General features: G+C 44.5%; 1 protein-coding gene across 2 annotated transcripts in view; it reads right to left on the bottom strand.

The window, feature by feature from the left end:
* Positions 1 to 18435, bottom strand: part of COL2A1 (collagen type II alpha 1 chain) — a 95335-nt gene that overhangs the window by 45827 nt on the left and 31073 nt on the right. For both annotated transcript variants that reach the window (XM_055003299.1, XM_055003300.1), the window contains 6 exons: positions 16687 to 16740; positions 9429 to 9473; positions 6912 to 6965; positions 2201 to 2299; positions 1341 to 1385; positions 1046 to 1144 (listed from right to left, as the gene is read on the bottom strand). In XM_055003299.1, the coding sequence (XP_054859274.1) occupies positions 1046 to 1144; positions 1341 to 1385; positions 2201 to 2299; positions 6912 to 6965; positions 9429 to 9473; positions 16687 to 16740 (396 nt within the window). The remainder of the gene's footprint in view (positions 1 to 1045; positions 1145 to 1340; positions 1386 to 2200; positions 2300 to 6911; positions 6966 to 9428; positions 9474 to 16686; positions 16741 to 18435) is intronic.

The raw sequence follows: 18435 nt of genomic DNA, 5'->3' as shown, positions 1-18435 counted from the left end.
TCTCTTTGTCAGATGCATCTGACGAAGAGAACGTGATTCTCGAAAGCTTATGCTACAATAAAATTGGTTAGTCTTAAAGGTGCTACTGGACTCTTTTTGATTTTACTAAAAACACTTTAACTCTTTCATCACAGGGAAGCTACTCCAACCCTTTGGTTATATCAGTTGCCCCTTTTCTGCTTATTTTCCAGCTCAAACAGTATTCAAAATGAGACTGCACTACCCCTTTACACAGTAGTATGATGACACTGGCCAATTTATTTTCAGCTCTTTCCTTTAAAAAGAATCCCTTATCGACTTTAATATGTCAGTTAACCCTAAAATGTCATCTTGTCACCACTGACTTACAGACTCAGCCCCATTCTCCCTCCCATTTACCCAAGTCTTTGATAAAATGGGAAGCCAAAATGCAGGGGAATTATATTCATTAACAGTGTAAAGACTGGACACTTACAGAACAATTCTAAAAAGAGTTACACCCTTCTAGGCACATTAAAGTTAATGGGCGTAAAAGGGTGTATCGTCTTAGGGTGGCACTGTTAGGGGACAGGGCAGGCAGAAGGATTCTAGATAGGTTAGGATGACACTGTTAGTGTGCAGCAAGGAATTTCAGAAAGGAATTTTTCTTCAGGACAGATTGGCCAGGAATCTCGGAGGTTTTTTTGCCTTCCTTTAGGCATTCAACAAGGGTCACTGAGAGAGTGGGGGAATAGCTGAGAATTTCCTGCATTGTGCAGGGAACTAGATGACCCTTGGGGTGCCTTCCACATGTATGATTCTATAATTCTAGGGTAGGTTATAGGACCCTGGATAGCTCAGGGCCAAGCTACACATGACGAAAGACACTTGCCTGGCAAGTGGATTGAGTGGAGGGCAAGTGAACAGGGAGAAATACACTTGCTGTTCAAGTGTCATTTGTCACTTGTAGCTTGGCCCTCAGGTTGGCACTATTAGGGTGCAAAGTAGGTGGTCGGACCCCGGATGACCAGTTTGGAAAGTTAGGGCACCTTTTCATATTAGCTCTGTGTCTGGCTGAGTTTCTTACCGACTGGCCTTTGGGACCCAAAGGCCCAGTTGCACCTTGAGGACCGGGAGGCCCACGTGGTCCAGGGAAACCAGGAGCACCAGCGATTCCAGGAGCACCCTGTTGATAATAGTGAGAAAACAAAGGTCAAGAAGAACAAGAATTGCAGGCAGCATGAAACACAGTGGTTCACTCAGATAACTCAGTGTAATATAGATCCATGCTCAATACTTTTCATGTGGATGCCGGAGGCTATGGGATGCTCCCACCTGTCGATTTCTTCTCTTTCTTCATGCCAGTTTAAGGTAGTACTCACCGCAGATCCTTTGGCACCAGGGATTCCGTCAGTTCCAGGGTTGCCCTGAAAGCAAGAAGAAGACGAACACGTTTCAACAACCTCCTCAGGATCTTTAGTCTACACCCCATTCCAGTTGACAGAAAAATCAGTCCAACTAAACTGTAATAAAGCTGCGCACTGAAAAGTTGTGTGAATTCTCCCTTAACACTGCCACCTGCTGCTGCAGCATGCAATTTCACCTAGTCGTATGCCGTGGGCTTTTGAGCCATCTAGAAGTCTGCAGTAACAGAACGTATTCTCTTTATTTATTTAGATATTTATACCCCACTTTACTCCCCAACAGGGAACGGAAGTGGCTTACAAAATCAGAAGCAGCTGGGAAACCAGGCCATATTTTAGCATGCATCTGCCTGGGGATGGAAAAACAGCAATCAAGAAAGCGCAACTCATTGCTGCAGACAGAAGTGTCTACTAAGGACCAAGGTGATTTCTGCCCTAGGCTAAGTTTGAAAACACTTTGCTAAACTTTTTCCTCGGGTGGGGTGAACTGTACAGATGGAGTGATTTCCCTGCTTGCTAAAGGTATCTGTGTTAGCCTAGCCAACTGCAAAGAAGATTCCAAAAATTATGCAGTCATATTCATCATTACTCAGTGTGTTCTGCAAAATACAGGCCCGGCCAAACTGGAGTGCCTGCTGTGGTCTGCTTGCATGGATTCTTCCAGTGCAAAAAAAAATAGGCCCAATGTGGTGTCAGAGGAGAAGGTTCAGCACAGCCTCAATAGTCTTTTAACTCTGTCCTAATAAAGCCAAGCAAATTTTGTGCACCCCAGAAGGCCAGGTGTGTTTTGGTTCTCATCTGAAAAACCAGATACTTACTGGAGCTCCTGCAGGTCCAGGTGATCCAGGGGTTCCGGATTCACCCCGGGATCCTTGAGCACCCTCGGGGCCACGAGCACCGGTGGGGCCAGCTTCACCCTGCAAAGAGACGAAGAGAATGAATAAAACAGCCCAGCAGTAGTCACTGAGATCCTGAAAGATCTTACCAAGAGAGAAATCACCTAAATATAGAGCAGAATGTTCAGCTTTGTAACCTAAAGTGGCAGGAGGGGGCTTGGCTCTCACCCAAGTGGTCTTCCTGAAGCCCACTGTCTTGCGTGACAACGGGCCAGGGGCTTCCCTTTCCACCTTGCTGTAGTTTTCAGTCCCAGTTGCTCCCAGTTTGGCACGCCCTTGCTAAATGCAGATCTGCTCTGAGCCACGTGATCTCTGAAAGTGTGGTCCACTGATATGCACGGAGACAGTGCTTAGATGGTCAGTCCATTTCACATTTTTCCTAGAATGGAATACTTCTCCCAAGGCCAAAGGCTTCCCCTCCCCAATGTATTGTACCGGCTTTGCTATAGCCTGCTGGTTTTCAGGGCATTCTTTCCACAACAACTTGACTACCAAGAAACCACCTTGCATTTCTGCTATGGAAACCCAACAGCCAGCAAAGGATTACAGAAGTTATACAAGGACAGTACTGGCTAGTCATATTGGGCATCCCTGCTGCTCCTTTTAAATATAGACCCAAAGGAATTAGCCGTGTTCGTCTGTAGTTGCAAAATACTAAAGAGTCCAGGAGCACCTTTAAGACTAACCAATTTTATTGTAGAGTAAGCTTTCAAGAACTACAGCTCTCATCATCAGATGCATCACACAGAAAACAAACTTTCGAGAACCACACCTGACGAAGAGAGCTGTAGTTCTCGAAAGCTCATGCTCCTTTTGAACTAAGAGCATGACCTAGAACACACCTGAAATACACTAGTATCTGTCCACTGCAGGACAGCCACAGAAGAGAAGGAGAAATGAACTTCTTTCAGGGAAAGATGCAAGTTCAGGGAAGCTTGCCCACCACAACAGACCTTCTAGTTGAAGATCCCCTAATAAGCATGTTGGCGACACCAAGTTTTTAGGAACACAGTCTGAAAACCACTGCCCTAGTACAAGAGTCGTTATGAGATAAAGAACAATGGGAAACTGAGGATTCTGAAAAGAAATTTATCACAATCATTTACAGCTGGAGCAGAACTCGAGCTATTTTGCTGGCTGTGTGATCTCTTCTCTTTTACAACTTCTTCTGTAAAGAAATTAAAATGGAAAGCCTCCAGCTCAGCAGTATGGTACAAGTATAAGGTCAGTATCTCCCATTAAAAAGCATAACCAAACTGGAAAGGCCTTGAGCTCCCGATCCCGGAGATCCGTTACTAGCCACAGAAGACACTACTGGCTTGAGGAATGAGAGATCTAACTTGTTTCAAAACAAGTCCTTATAACAGATAGCTCGGGATTAGTCAGTATTGTGTTGCCTCTTCAGAAGACGTCTTTCAAACATCCAAAGCGTTAAACTGCGTCTTCAGGGAATCTGGAATGTGATTTCCTCTATGATTCTGCCCTGGACACAATTAATATTCAGTTGATCTTACCAATACAGCCCAAGGGCTTAGCTTTTTGCTAAGAATAGCTTGCCACAAATCAAGAGTTTCAACAGAGTGGCAAATGAAAAGACAGATTGAGCTAGCAAGCAGAGTACAACTGACTTAATCTGTTCTAAAACTAGTACAAAGCACCATCTCAGTTTCTGTCAATATCCAGGGTGGGTTCTCACGACCAAACTAAACACTCCTTCAAACTAAAGTGCCCTAAGAGACCATAGGGTTTTTGTTTGCTACCAGAAGAAATGGGCATGACATTTATGGTTTCTTCCCAAATAACTCTGGGAACTGTAGTTCTGTACAGAAACAAAGGATTTTAAAAAGAACTTTTAAAATAAAAAACTCCAAAATTCCAGGATGGGGCGGGAGGGAAGGCTGCAATGATAAAAATGTTTTACCTCAGCTACTGCTGCTATCTCCTGCTAATATTGCTAATGTTTATTAAGCAGAAGACAAAATATTGAGTCGCACTGTTCATTTAGCTAGTAACTTTTTTGTTAGAGTGAACTATTTAATTCTTCCCTGCTGATATCAATCCTGCCTTATCACCCATCAAATGTGAAATGCTAGTTTTCATCTCTTTCTCTCTTCTACTTCTCTCCCCCCTTCCTTGTCTTACTGTGGGGAGTAACAGTATTTCTCCTCACCTCGGAAGGCCTCTTCCTCCATCTTTTCATAATGAGGACACTGATTGTTATTGAAAGCCCATTGTCAATCTCTGTCAGACCTTCCAGTTTAGGCCTCCGTCCCCCCCCCCACCCCACAAACTGCCTTTTCACTGTCTGGTAGCCATAGAAACTAGTCCTAGGGGAAATTAGCAACCTGAAGCTATATACCACGTGGCCATGGGAATTCCCAAAGGAAGACCTCCCTCTCTTTCTCCTTGCTCTAACAGATCCCACATTAAGGAAACCAGATATGCTGAGACAGGGAGCATTTAGCATTAGGGCCGCTAATGCCTCTGAAAGAGGAGAATTGCCAGAGCAGTTGATTATCTGATGGCCCTGACCCCTTTGGACAAAATCTGAGCTTCCATTCAAGTCCATGGCAGAATGCCCCCTGGCTTGAATCCAGTCAGAATTTTACCATCACTGTTTCTATTGCCCGGGTGATATTTAAACCCAGAAGGGCTTCAGACGTTACCAAGGGAGCGTTCCCCAACTGAATGCCGGTCGCTCCCACAGTCAGCTGATGGTGTGTCGTGTAACCTTTGAAAAGAGAACCTGACCAAGTGAAAGTGTAAGGGATGAGAAATGAAGCAATTTCTACTTCTGAGCATTATAAAGAAACACTGACTGTTGAAAGTAGGAGTGATTGGGAATTCAGGAGGCCATGTTTCTTTGGTAACATCCAAGGGTTCAAGTTTTCCTCCCAGTCAAAGTTCAGTATTATGGATGATCAGGGCACTTAACTAGAGATTTCATTTAAGAAAAGCAATAAAGGTTGTCCTGACTTTTTTGAGATTGTGCTTGGCTAATGGTTGAATACACTAGTTTTAAAAATATTAACACTTTAATTGGCCTTTGTAGGAGGTATGCATTCCAAAGGCACAATTCCCTTTGGTTACAAAAACATAACTGTTTGACCTATGCTCCTAAATGCTGCTTTCCCCCCCATAACACTCCAAAATGGAGTGTTCCATTTCTTTTTCCATAACACTCCAAAATGGAGCCTCTGACTGCATCCTAAAGAATGCAGCCAACAGGAGATGCTTACAACTCTCACACCAGACTCTTGTGGATCTTTAAAATGTCATAGTTCTCTGTAGTTCCACATAGTTCCTGTAATGGGTTCACAGCTGACTTACCAGATTTTTCCTCCTAACTTCACAGCACTAAACATTATTACTAAATAAACCACTGCACAGAAAGTGGTATGAAAAGAATAGCAACCTCAAAATGGGACCTGGCGTTCTCCTGAAATTATAACTGATCTCCAGAGCCCAGTTCCCCTGGAAGAAATGGCAGCTTTGGAGGGCAAACTCTATGGTATACCACAGAGTTTATGAGGAACTGAAGTCCTAGAGTGACATACCGCTGAGCTCCCTCGCCTCTTTAAGTCTCCAGGAATTTCCAAAGCCAGAGTTGGCAACATTAGTGAAAATGAAATCCCAAACTGCTCCGGGGCAACACACACACCTTCCTCCTGCTCCTAGACTCCAGCATCTCCATCAGGTGTAGTGGTGTAGTAACTACTGTTGGTGTAGTGATGTAGTAACTACTGATGGTGTAGTGATGTAGTAACTACTGATGGTGTAGTGACAACTGCAGCAATCAAATCTACATGCTAGAAGTAGGCTGGTTATTTGTTCTCCAGTTCAGAGTCTTCCTCAGATATGCTCAAAAGGGCATGAACATAAAAGCCCTATAGTAAACTATACTAATAGAGTTATCACTTAGGGGAGTCTTTTCAGTTAGGAAAATAGTAGTTTTGGGGATCTCTTTCATTCAACAATACTGTACTACTCCACATCCCCGTGGCCACTGTACAGTCCCAATCTGGCCAGACAAATTATAGAATGAATGCAATATAATTTCCTCTCCCTGGGAAATTTTGTAAAAAATTCACCTTGCTTTTTTCTACGTAGGGACAAAAGTAATCATCAAAGTACACCGAAGAAAACTACACAGAGACAAAATGCGATTTTCCAAAGAAGTCTCCTAGATCATGGGGTTTTAAGGTCAAGAGCTTTACAAAGTGGGAGATTTTTCAGGACTGAGCCTTTTGACACTCTTGCCTCCTAGATCTGCCTGGGCGTCCCTCCCCAAAAGCCACCCCAGGTGCCCCTTAGAGCTTCCTTTTGTCTATATTCTGTATCTGGTTGGTCCATTTTCTGTGCTTCTTTCTGTACTCACAGGCTCACAGGCATGTAAGCACAAGCCTTTTTTTTTATATGGTGGTGAATATTTCTGCCATTTTCTTAATTCTCGGGCAGGGAAACTTGATGATAGACTTCTAACCTTCCTGCCGTGGCAGAAAGAGTACAATATTCAGAGGGGAGGAGAGATTCCCACAGTTACTTAAGTATTTGGGGTTGGGGGGGAGAGAAACATAGAACAAGCCAGCCCGCAGCAGTAGAAAGGCTAATTTGATCTTCAAGCACTATTTACCTTTGCACCTGGCGCGCCAGGGAAACCGGGAGCTCCAGCAGGGCCGACGGGTCCCTGAACAAAGAAAAAAACTGGTTTCAATCAGTTAGACGACAGCAGGGCAAAATTCTTTTAATTGTTTAGAATTGCTACAGCATGTTTAGAGGGCTTACAGTGCAATCCTAAGCAAAGTTACTCCAGTCTAAGCCCATTGAAATCAACAGGCTAACTCTGCTTAGGATTACACTGTTTAAAGCGCATCACAGTCCTAAGTCATGCCGTTTAAATTCTAACAAGTATAAAAACTTCATTGGGATCCAGTTATTATTGCTGAGGAAAACAAAGCAAGGTGAGATGCAATACTTTGGTTGTGCTTGTAAGACAGAAATATAGCAGGCTACGATTTGACATTGATCCCTGTCTGTTTCAGTTTCCTTTACCAGCTTTATTTAAAACTTTTGTACCCTGCCTTTCCCGCTAGCAGCCTCCAAGGCTGCTTACAACCATAAAACCACATTCAGAAAAAATTCGAACCACCTAGAAACAGATAATATAAAAATACAAATTGACAATCATAATAAAGCAGCAGCAAAAGTCTGACAAAAATTAGGAACTGCAACCACTTGTTATCCATCAAATGCTTGGAATAAATATATTGAGTGAAAGCAGAGACACTAAGGTGTACTTCTATGAAAACAGTTTTAGGAAGGTGTTAGTCCGTAGTAGGAGAACAAAATAGTACAATAGTACCTTAAAGGTAAAGGTAGTCCCCTGTGCAAGCACCAAGTCATTACTGACCCATGGGGGGACGTCGCATCACAACATTTTCTTGGCAGACTTTTTGATACAGGGTGGTTTGCCATTGCCTTCCCCAGTCATCTACACTTTACCCCCAGGAAACTGGGTACTCATTTTACCGACCTCGGAAGGATGGAAGGCTGAGTCAACCTTGAGCTAGCTACCTGAACCCGGCTTCCGCCAGGATCGAACTCAGGTCGTGAGCAGAGCTTGGGCTGCAGTACTGCAGTTTATCACTCTGTGCCACGGGGCTACAATAGTACCTTAACTTCCAACAAAACTTTCCAGCTTTCATGAGTTGAAGCTCACGTTGTCCGACACAAAATGTATGGAAAATTTTGTTGATTTTTAAGGTGTTCCTCTAATTTTGTTCTAACAGGTACTTCTGTCACACTACTAAGGTGTACTTCTATCACAGGGCTGGCATCCAGCACAGCACCTGTGTACAATTCAGCCCAGGCTGAAGGTTACATAGAGTAACAGACCTCTCTTGTTCCTACTTTCTGCAGAGCAATACCGAATAACAAATTTTGAGTGGCCTACCTATCTCAAACCACTCATCTTTTCTCCCAAGCCCTCCTATCCTCTCTTCCACCCCATAGTCATTGACATTTTTGTCCATTCTCCAGCCAAGCATAAAGCCTTGGACTTTATTTATTATACTTTTTATCTCCCTCCCATCAAGAAGCTCACAGCAGTATACATGGTTCTCTCCTCTCTGCCTGTTACCACTCCTTTGGGAAGTAGGAGAGGCTGAGAGCCAAGCTACAAGTGACGAATGACACTTGCCTGGCAAGTGAACAGACTCACGTGTATTTGAGGGCCAAGCTACACATGACGAATGACACTTGAATGGCAAGTGTATTTCTCCCTGTTCACTTGCCCTCCACTCAATCCACTTGCCGTTCAAGTGTCATTCGTCATGTGTAGCTTGGCCCCAAGTGGAGTGCAAGTGGAGGGCAAGTGAACAAGGAGGAATACACGCAAGTCTGTTCACTTGCCAGGCAAGTGTCATTTGTCACTTGTAGCTTGGCTCTGAGACAGAAAGCTTGGCACACAGTCACCCAGAGAGTAACGTGGTCAGGTAGGGATTGGAACCCTTAGTCCAACATCCTAACCACTATACTACATTAGCTATTTTTAGGCCTTCTCCTAGGCCTCTTTAAAACGATAACAGCATCCATGGGTCGTACCTGTGGATGACAACACATTTCATTTATCTCAAGGGGTGAGCGCTTTCCACTAGTTCAGCCCCACCTCATGTTTTGTTGATAAACTTTTTGCTTGTATGGTATTGGTATGTTTTGTATTTGTTAGCTGCCTTGGGTGTTCTTCTTGAATAGAAAGGTAGGATACAAACAAACAAACAATTCTTAGACTGCGTAATATGTTTACAAGCCAGGACTTGCCAGGATATTCCTTCTTATAAGGCTAGTCCTCACACTTTGCATATGACCTATCTAGCAATTTGATTTATCTTCAATGCAGATGCTACCCAAGTTTTACATGACTGCTTTCTTTTATTTTTAAAATGCTTTATGTGCCTTTGTTCAATTCAACATATGTTTGTCCTCTTACACTATTTAAAAATCCTAATCAGTTTGCTGATATAATACCTACTCTGTTAGATCTTGGTATTTCAATAATAACACAGTTAATTCATGATGCACCATTTTAACACAGAGGAAAATGAATTAATAAAATTTTGGAAGAATATTTCTTAGAAGAAAATTTACTTACGGGTGGGCCAGCTGGACCGGGGAGACCATCATTACCACGAGCACCCTGCAGCAATAAAAGATCAGGAGTCAGAAAAGTAAGCAGTTGTTCTTGAGAAATCCTTAAAGTGCCTATATATCACTGGTGTGCATCTATAGGCGCATGATACATGTCTACAGGAGCATAAAATACTGACAGCTCCAAGAGTCACCCCCAGCACACCTCCAGTGTCAAAACCAGATCTTTGATCTTTGGCAGAGCCTATTTTTTACAACTTTCTATATGTCTTTCTCTTAAAAGTTTGCAGCTTATGATATACATGTGTTTTTTTTTTATTTAAAGAATGCAAAAGCATTGAAGACTAATACATCACAATAAAAAGTCGCCTAAAGACTAACTTGGATCAAGGTCTGTTTCCAAGTTTTGGGAGGCCCTTGGCAAAGAATGCCTGAATAAAATATAATACAAGGATAAAAGGGTACAGGTGCTACAATCTACCAAAAGCCCAGCTAATAATGAAAACCTTTTAGAATCCATGTCATGGTATATGAAAGTGTTGCCAGACAGTTCTGTAGCTGTAGCACAGCTAGAGACCGGGTGAAATTTCCTGCCTCACGGTTCTAATCTCACAACCTGGCCGAATCCTGAGAAGTGCCTCTCGAGAGGAACTCTGTGATAAAAAGGCCTCCGATGCTAATGGTCTGACACCCTTGCCCTCCGGTAACTAAAGACTAATTGCCTGGCAGACTCCGTGGAGTCCCAGGCAGTGAGCCAGAGAGATCTGTGGAGAAGGGAAGACGCAAGGCCGCCCAGAGACTACGTGAATTAACGCACTCGATGGAGTGCCACCAGGTGTTCAGTCCACAAAAGTGAAAACAGAAAACATCATTCGGTGGGACAGCGCATGCTTTGTAAGCAAACATTCCAAAGTTCAATATCTGTAGTTACAAGAATCTAATGCAGCTGGGAAAGCTACTGCAAGGCTAGGCTGCATATAATGTGGCCAACCTGCAAGTGCGTTCTGGAGTTCTCCCAGAGTTACAGCTGATCTCCAGACTACAAAGATCAGTTGCCCTGGAGAAAATAGCCGCATCAGAAGGCAAATTCTGTGCCACAGAGTCTGTGGTCTACCATAGCCTCCCCCATCTGGCTCAGCTCCCAAATCTCCAGGAGTTTCCCAAGCTGGAGTTGGCAATCCTAGCTGCATGGATCCAAGCTTTGACTCCACATAAAATATCTGCGGACGCTCAAATCCTTTTGAAATGACAAAATGCTTCACCGGTCTCGTGTCCCTCCTATCAGTCAGCTAGGCCGTTTCCACACAGCTTACCTTTTGCTGGAACACAGTGTGTTTTCGTGCGAAGTCGCGCAATAACAGCGTCTTCCTGGCATAATTTCACACATGAAGATACTGTGTTCCGGCAAAAAGTAAGCCGTGTGGAAACGGCCCTGTAGCCACTCCCTATTTTATACCGATAGTAAAGAAGCTAGCCAATATTCTGCCTCAAAACAAAGGCAGGGTTTGAGTGGGCACAGGACAGAGTTGGCAGGCCTGGTGCAGAATCCAGAAGGAGTTGGTCCTCTTTCTCACTCCATGAACTTGCAAGCATAAGGAATAACTTATACTCTCAAACCTTCCAAGCAGATTCAATATGTTATTGGATCCAGATTCAGCTACAGTTACAGGTGAGGCCTGGAGTTCTCCCAGAATTACAAAATAGTAAAGAGTCCAGTAGCACCTTTAAGACTATAAGACTAAGACTAACCCACTTTATTGTAGCATAAGCTTTTGAGAACCACAGCTCTCTTTGTCAGATGCACACATGCATCTGACGAAGAGGTTCTCGAAAGCTTATGCTACAATAAAGTGGGTTAGTCTTAAAGGTGCTACTGGACTCTACTGTTTTGCAACTACAGACTAGCACGGCTAACTCCTCTGGACCTGGAATTACAATGCATCTCTAGACTACTAGTTCCCCTAGAGGAAATTCTCATCTTCAGAGAGTGGTCTCTGTGAGCCAAACTACAAGTGACACCTGACACAGGTTGGACACTTGTCAGCTTCCCTCAAGTTTTGGCGGGAAATTTAGGCCGCTTGGCGGAATGTTGGACAAGTGACAGTTGAAAAGTCCGTTGGGCAGCAGTCGGAGAGCCAAGCTGCAAGACCAGGACGCCTACATTTCCCATCAAAACTTAAGGGAAGCTGACAAGTGTCCAACCTGTGTCAGGCGTCACTTGTAGCTTGGCTCTGTGGTATCACACCAGTGTTGCCTCCTGGCATCCCACTGCTTTACTCACTGGTTCCTGAAGTACCACTGGGAGGAAATGGGGGGGGGGGGCTGAGGCACACACTGGAATCCCACTGCTGCACTGAAATCACTTCCAGTTTTAATTTCAGGAACGTTCTAAGATTTACCAGAGAGGTTTTTAAACAAAAATAATGGCATCACTTCTGATTTTTACCAGAAGTGGCGTCAGCATACCAGCATCACATCAGCATGCCGGTCTCTACCCCCTGCTTGCTCTCAGAGGTTGCTAGATACAGCCTGGCAACTCGACATCACATTCCTGCTGAGCACTCGCTCCTCTCCAAACTCCCTCAAATTTGTTCATTTACTTCATTGATGCCCCACCTTTCGGCCTCCATCAGTTTCCCAAGGCAGGGTTGGTGACCCTATTTCTAACCCAGTTGCAAAACTTCCTGTATCTTCCCCCTGCAAGGGAACTTCAATTTCTCCCTGATGGGCTGCTGCTGCAGTTGTTCCACCGTCACCCTTTCTCCCCATATTTGGGTAAGCAACAGGACTGCAGCTGTGAGGGATAACAAGGAGAGAAATCTGCCTACACTTTTCTTCAGGGGATACAATGCCGTTGTGGGAGCAAAGGCACTTACAGACCATCGGAAAACATTTTCTGTACAGACTCAGGGCCTGTGACTTTTTTTTGTGCGGGCAAAGGTGACAGGGCAGCTAATTTGCTTTGGTTTAATTATTCATGCCATGGCAAAGTTCTAGAATAATATTATTATATAGTAAATTGTTATATTGATAGTAAGATTATTAATAGCGTATCATCTGAAATTCACGCAGCTTGAGTTTTGCAAAAAGGACTCTGGTCTATGCAACACGGTTTGGGGGCTTCCTTCTTTCCCCCAAAAGGATTCCGCTGTACTGGAAACCACATTTGGACACTACCAGCTACCAAGTTTTGTTTAGGGGCTTGGAATAATGCACAGGTTGCTGTCTGGTAAAAGTGTGCTCAGCTGCATGCGCAGGGAGAGTTGAGTGTGCAGCCCTCTGGATTATGTCCTTGGTCTGCAACAGTGACATAACTCATTATAGCTGCAACCTCATTAAAAACCTCTTTTCAGATCCAGATTTCCCCTTGGCAATTCCTTCCAAAATGCCATGGAGCTGCCCATGAGAGCTGCCCATGAGAGCCGGCATTTGTACACACTCATCCAAGCAATTTAAGAAGGAGCTACATGCAATTATTTTCCCCCTAAGGCCGTTATTTCATTTATTTAGTGCGTTTTTATCCCAGTCCTTCCTTCCAAGAAACTCAGGACAGCGTACATGGTTCTCTCGTCTTGCATTTTATCCTTAACTGTTTTTTTTAAAAGATGCCTCCAAAAAACAAAACAGGGAAAAAAGTAAGAAATTGCCCCCTGCGAATACTACTCGGAGGTCGCTAGGTTTGCCAACAGACCTGGAGAAAAGCATCCTGTCCCCAGAATAGATGCTTAATATATATATATATTGAGGAGGTAAATAACATCACCTGGTTAATAACATACTTTTAAACCTGTATTAGACATTTTTTTTCTCCAGGCCTGCTGAAATCTTAAAGCAGCATTCACCGCAACCCAAGGAGGCTTGCTTAACAAGCTTGGTGGGACCAAGATGAACCGATTTGGGTAACTTACCGACTTAATTCCCCTCTGCATTCTGGGTTAGCCCAAGTAGAAACACTGAAGCTCTGAGCTAAACATTTTCCTGCTGAGCATCACAGCCGACCCCCGAGAGGAGCCGCACCATGCGCTCCACAAATGGCCAAAGGGAATTTCACGCTACATTTATTACTGTATCAAATGACGGCTGAAATCTCTGGAGATGCGGAATGGAATGCTGGAAATGTGCCCAGGCATGATGTATTCAGCCTACAGGTTTGCTAAACTGTGCATAATTGTGCCTGTAACTACAGCTTTGTTTTACAACATTTTGATGCGTCTCTCGCTGTAGCTTTACCAAGTTCAGTGTAACACATCTAAGCACTACGGGGCGATACACTAGTCCTCATAGCTTTCCTAAATACTGATGTACTCAGTAACCACTGGGAGTGACTTTATGTTGTACTCTTGCTAATAAACATTGCTTCTAGTTGCCAGCTTCCCCCCCACCCCCAGACACTGCCCATTAAATCTCCAACTCCAGCAGGATAAAAAACAGGCCTCTGGCTTTTCTCCTCCACAGCCCCTTCCTCTGCTCCCCTCCTCCCCTTCTGCATAGCACAACAAGGAGAACCGAGGGGGGGGGGGCTCAACTGCCTGGAGTCCTGCTTTAGTGGGAGATTTAAAGAACTTCATCTACCATCCAAGCTGAGAAGTGGCTTCCTACAGCCCTTTGCAAAAAAAAATGCCATAAACGCTCTATGGTGTGCTTGCAACTAAGCAGAGAAGGGCGGCAAGCACAGAGGCTTAGAGTTTTGTCACTTTCTGCAGAAAGCATAAGCAATGTCAAGCTGCCAATTCCAACTTCCTGCAGATGCATCAGGGCACCTTACCAACTTGGTGCCATCAGAGAGACTGGCTCTATTGGCTTGCGGCCAATATGCATTTATTATTGTTGTTATTGTTGTTGTTGTTAAAAAGATTTTTACCCCTCCTTTCTGTCCTCACAGGGCCACCTATGACATTTGCCTGAGGTTTAATTAACAATCTTAAGGTACACTATCCCTCCCTGACCTGAAGTAGTTTTTCTTAATTTATGGGTGGACTCTAGACACGGGCATGAACCAGGAAAATGGTGGTTTGTTGCGGTTCGTGGTTTGTCGCGAACCACCATGAACTTGTCCAGTTCGCGAACCAGTTCATTTGGTTCATCGGTTTGTCACTTCTGGGTCTGCAGAAGGTCTGCAAAAAGCCCATTCCCCCCGGCCCCGCACGTTACCTAGGTAACAGATTGATTGGCGCCAGGCTGTCTGAAGTGATGAACTGAAAAACGAACCATATGAATCGCTCTAAAAATCATAGCGGTTCACTGCAGTTCATCAGAAATGAGCTCTGACGAACCGCCAGTTTGTGAACCAAAAACCAGCCCGGGTCGTGACGAACTTTGGTCTGTATTTTGGTTTGTGCCCATCTCTAGTAGACTCAAGGCCAAGCTACAAGTGACGAATGACACTTGAACAGCAAGTGGATTGAGTGGAGGGCAAGTGAACAGGGAGAAATACACTTGCCATTCAAGTGTCATTCGTCACTTGTAGCTTGGCCCTCAGGTATTCCAGCAGTACTCAGGGATCTAAACTCACTTATACTAAATGCTGCTAAAGATATCATATCAAAATTTTGGAAGTCGAAAGTTTTGTTATCAATTCAACCTTGGATTAACAAATTGTGGGAATATCTCACAATGGATAAAATCACAGATCACATCTCCCTTGCTGAAAACCAGAACTTCCGTTCAGATTTTTTTGAGAAATGGTCACTTTTTCTGGAACTTATGGAACATCAAGATAGCTCGCTAAATCTGGTTCCCGCTAACCTCAAAGTTCTCATGATATATTAAGTTTTTAGCATCTTTGTACAACTCTCTTTTCCTCTTTTGCTGTGCAATTGTTAATGAAAATTATTCTATTTGCATTGTTTTGATTATATATTTACTGGTCTATGGTTTAAAAACTTCAAAAATATTTTTTAAAAAAAACCCACAATAACACGCCCTTAAAAGCAACCACACTGTCTCAAAATCACTGATTTTACTGAGTGGGGGGAATCTTTCCACTGACGAAGAAAAGGCTTAAGTTCCACGTACAATAGATGCGTTGGTTCCACTCAGGTAGCAGAGGGTACTTCCTACTTCTCCCTCCATGATCAACCCTACAATGCCTGTCTTGTCTACTGGTTTCCAAAAGATGGTCACCGCTCTAAAAATATGCTAAAAGGCCGGCCGGCCGTTGTGCTGTGTCTCAAAGCAGAACAGCACTGTATCAGGTACTGGAATAAGCATATCTGACACCCAGAATAAAAGCTGTCTGGATATTCAGCTTGCTTGATTCAGACTATAACCCACATTATTAGAGAAACTAGCTTGAAAGGAGACTCACTGCAGACAGTGTTGGAACATTATTGGTTATTTCGAGTACGGGCTTGGATCCGTTGGGCTAGGAGTGATGCAAGAGGCTCTTCCCCCAGCAGAAGAGCCCCTGGCAGAGGAAGAAGACTTCTTTGTGCCAGAGAAAAATGACACTCCTAGTGGAATGTGGCCATGCGGTCACACAGCCCTTGCAGGTTAAAAGAAAAAGAATCTCTGCAACATGGGCAGTTTGCTCTGTATTAAACAGAGGGTAGTTGTCAGACGCACCCTGCTTATTTGCCATGTATGCCCATTATACTCTGTATTGTATTCTGGGCCTCTGGGAATATGTAAAGGTATATCATAGCTGTGTAGCTGTGAATCGCTTATCTTGCAGGTAGCTGTGAATCGCTTATCTTTCACTTTCTTGGCTGGCATGGGAAAGTGTCCTTGAAGTGCCGGCTGAGCCATATCTTCCTGAGACATGCTCATCCTGTTCTTCCCCTCCCCCTGCCCCATCCACCCTTCTAGGCCTTGCGCACCTAGATCCTAACGGTCCTTTTCCCAGGGCGGGAACCTTGCCCTACAACTAACATCGCTTTCCCCCTTTGCGTCACTTCTGCCAATGTTGTTGTCTGAGCGCCCTGATACTGATGGATCTCTAATAAAGAAACTTTAACTGGATTCTTGAAGTATGTACAGTGAAGAATCTGGGGATCTAACTGGCAGGGCCTGACCTTAGTACTGTGGGCAGGATGTTGGCACTCACTCTCTCTTGGGGAGAGGGTGCTGCATGAGCATCTACCCATCTCAGTGATGCATTAATTTCGCTCCATTTTGCACAGAGACAGCAAATCTATTTTGTTCCCTTGGGAGGTAGGTTAGGCCACACCTATAGTACGGGTTCAGGTGTCTGTTCTACAGTAGCCACAAGAGACTGTGACCCGTTTCCAGGATGGAAATATTTGAGGAATGTTCATACTTACGGCAGCACCCGATGGGCCAGGACGTCCTCTCTCTCCCGGAAGACCCCGAGGACCCTGAGAAATGACACAGATGAAAATCAGAACAGCCATTGCATCCTTACAAGTTCCCTAGAGCACTAAAGAATCCCTAGAGCACTAGAGAATCCCATTTTGCTCTTTTATAGCACATTGCCAAAATGCAGAGGGAAGCATGTGGGTGCGCAGTTGTGTGTGAAGGATGTCTATATTGCAGGAACCCCGCTGGTCTGTGCACAATGCATCTGTGGGTGCTCTTTCCACCATGAGGCATTGCCCACGTACACACACCTCGTGTTAATGCAGGGTGGACCATGTACCAGCAAAGAGCAAAGGTAAGTTCTGCCTTCTGCTGTGGGATGCATAGGGAAAGGGAGCTTAATGGCCTTGGAGAGCTGTTATGTGCCCTTTTGGAGAAACGTACATGTGGTGACAGCTACGCATAAGTTTCCCCTACGGGGCAAACAATAACTCACTGGGGCCATTTCAGGTCAGGAAAACAGCATAAGTGGAAGGCATAAGTTCTCTCTCCCCACACACCACGGTCCCAGCATGAAAATCCCAGAACATGTGCATTGATAGTTCACATGTGCACCACATGGGCTTCATAGCACATGAATCAGCCTCACAGGACGACTGTACCTGTATGGCAAGGGCCCCCGATGTGGTGCCCCTGGGCATCACGGTGCTCAATGACACGTTTTCTGGCACTCGTGTTTTTAGAAAGTAGGCGGGGCCATGTGGGGCCTTTGCCCAGCAAGGCTTCTGATTGGCCAATGGAGATTCGATGGGCTGTACAGATTTTTAAAAACGTTTTGGCGTCAGCTGTCACCACAGCACAAGGATTTTCACTGTGTGGCTGAAAGTAAGCTGTGGCAGCTATTTTGTGGCTGGCTCCGCCTCCTGTGGCAGCCGTTTTGTGGCAGCATCCACCATGCTGTGTCAGAATTCCAGAGTTTCCAGAGTTGGGTACCCTTGCCATATAGTAAACATTTCCAAACTTCTGTTTGTCACACTCACATCCAATTTACATGTACACTTTAAAAACATATAAACCATTTTGTTTTAATCCTTACAAGGACTCTATAAGGTAGGCCAATATGGATTGTCCCCATATTGCAGACACGAGACAAGAGAGTCTGGCTTGCATAAGGCCACACAGTGAGTTTGCGGAAGAAGTGACATTTTAACTAGGGACCTCCTTGGATCAAAGCTTGTTTGCTCTGCCTCTACTCTGCACAAATTCACCACGGATTCTTCTCTCAGCTCCGACAGTGACCTCCTTCGGCACCTTGGATGAATCATTCCTTCATGCTCTTTCTCTGGTTTCTCCTTGCAGTCCCTATGTACCTGGACATGCTCTTGCAAGTGCATGATATGGCAATCTTGCTGAGGCAAGGCAAGTCTGGGACTGGACAGAAGACTGCAAGAGAACTCTAAATGCCGCTGTGGAAAGGGGGCTATATAAGTAAGTTTCAGTGGCATAAACTTGACAAGACCAATGAGAAAATGGAAGGTTTTTTCCCCTTAGAATGTATATGGACTAGAGATGAGCATGAACCAAAATCTGAACCACGTTCGTCACGAACAGGGCCCATTCGTGGTTCGTGAAACAGCAGTTCGTCTGAGCCCATTTCTGACGAACCACCATGAACTTTAGGCCAGTTTGTTTGGTTTGTTTTTCGGTTTGTCACTGCAAACAGCCTGGCACCGATCAATCAGTTTCCTAGGCAA

Source organism: Eublepharis macularius, chromosome 19 (assembly GCF_028583425.1).
Source record: "Eublepharis macularius isolate TG4126 chromosome 19, MPM_Emac_v1.0, whole genome shotgun sequence".
In the NCBI taxonomy this organism is placed as follows: domain Eukaryota; kingdom Metazoa; phylum Chordata; class Lepidosauria; order Squamata; family Eublepharidae; genus Eublepharis; species Eublepharis macularius.
Note: the sequence above shows the minus strand (reverse complement) of the source record. Positions and strands in the feature narration are given on the sequence as shown.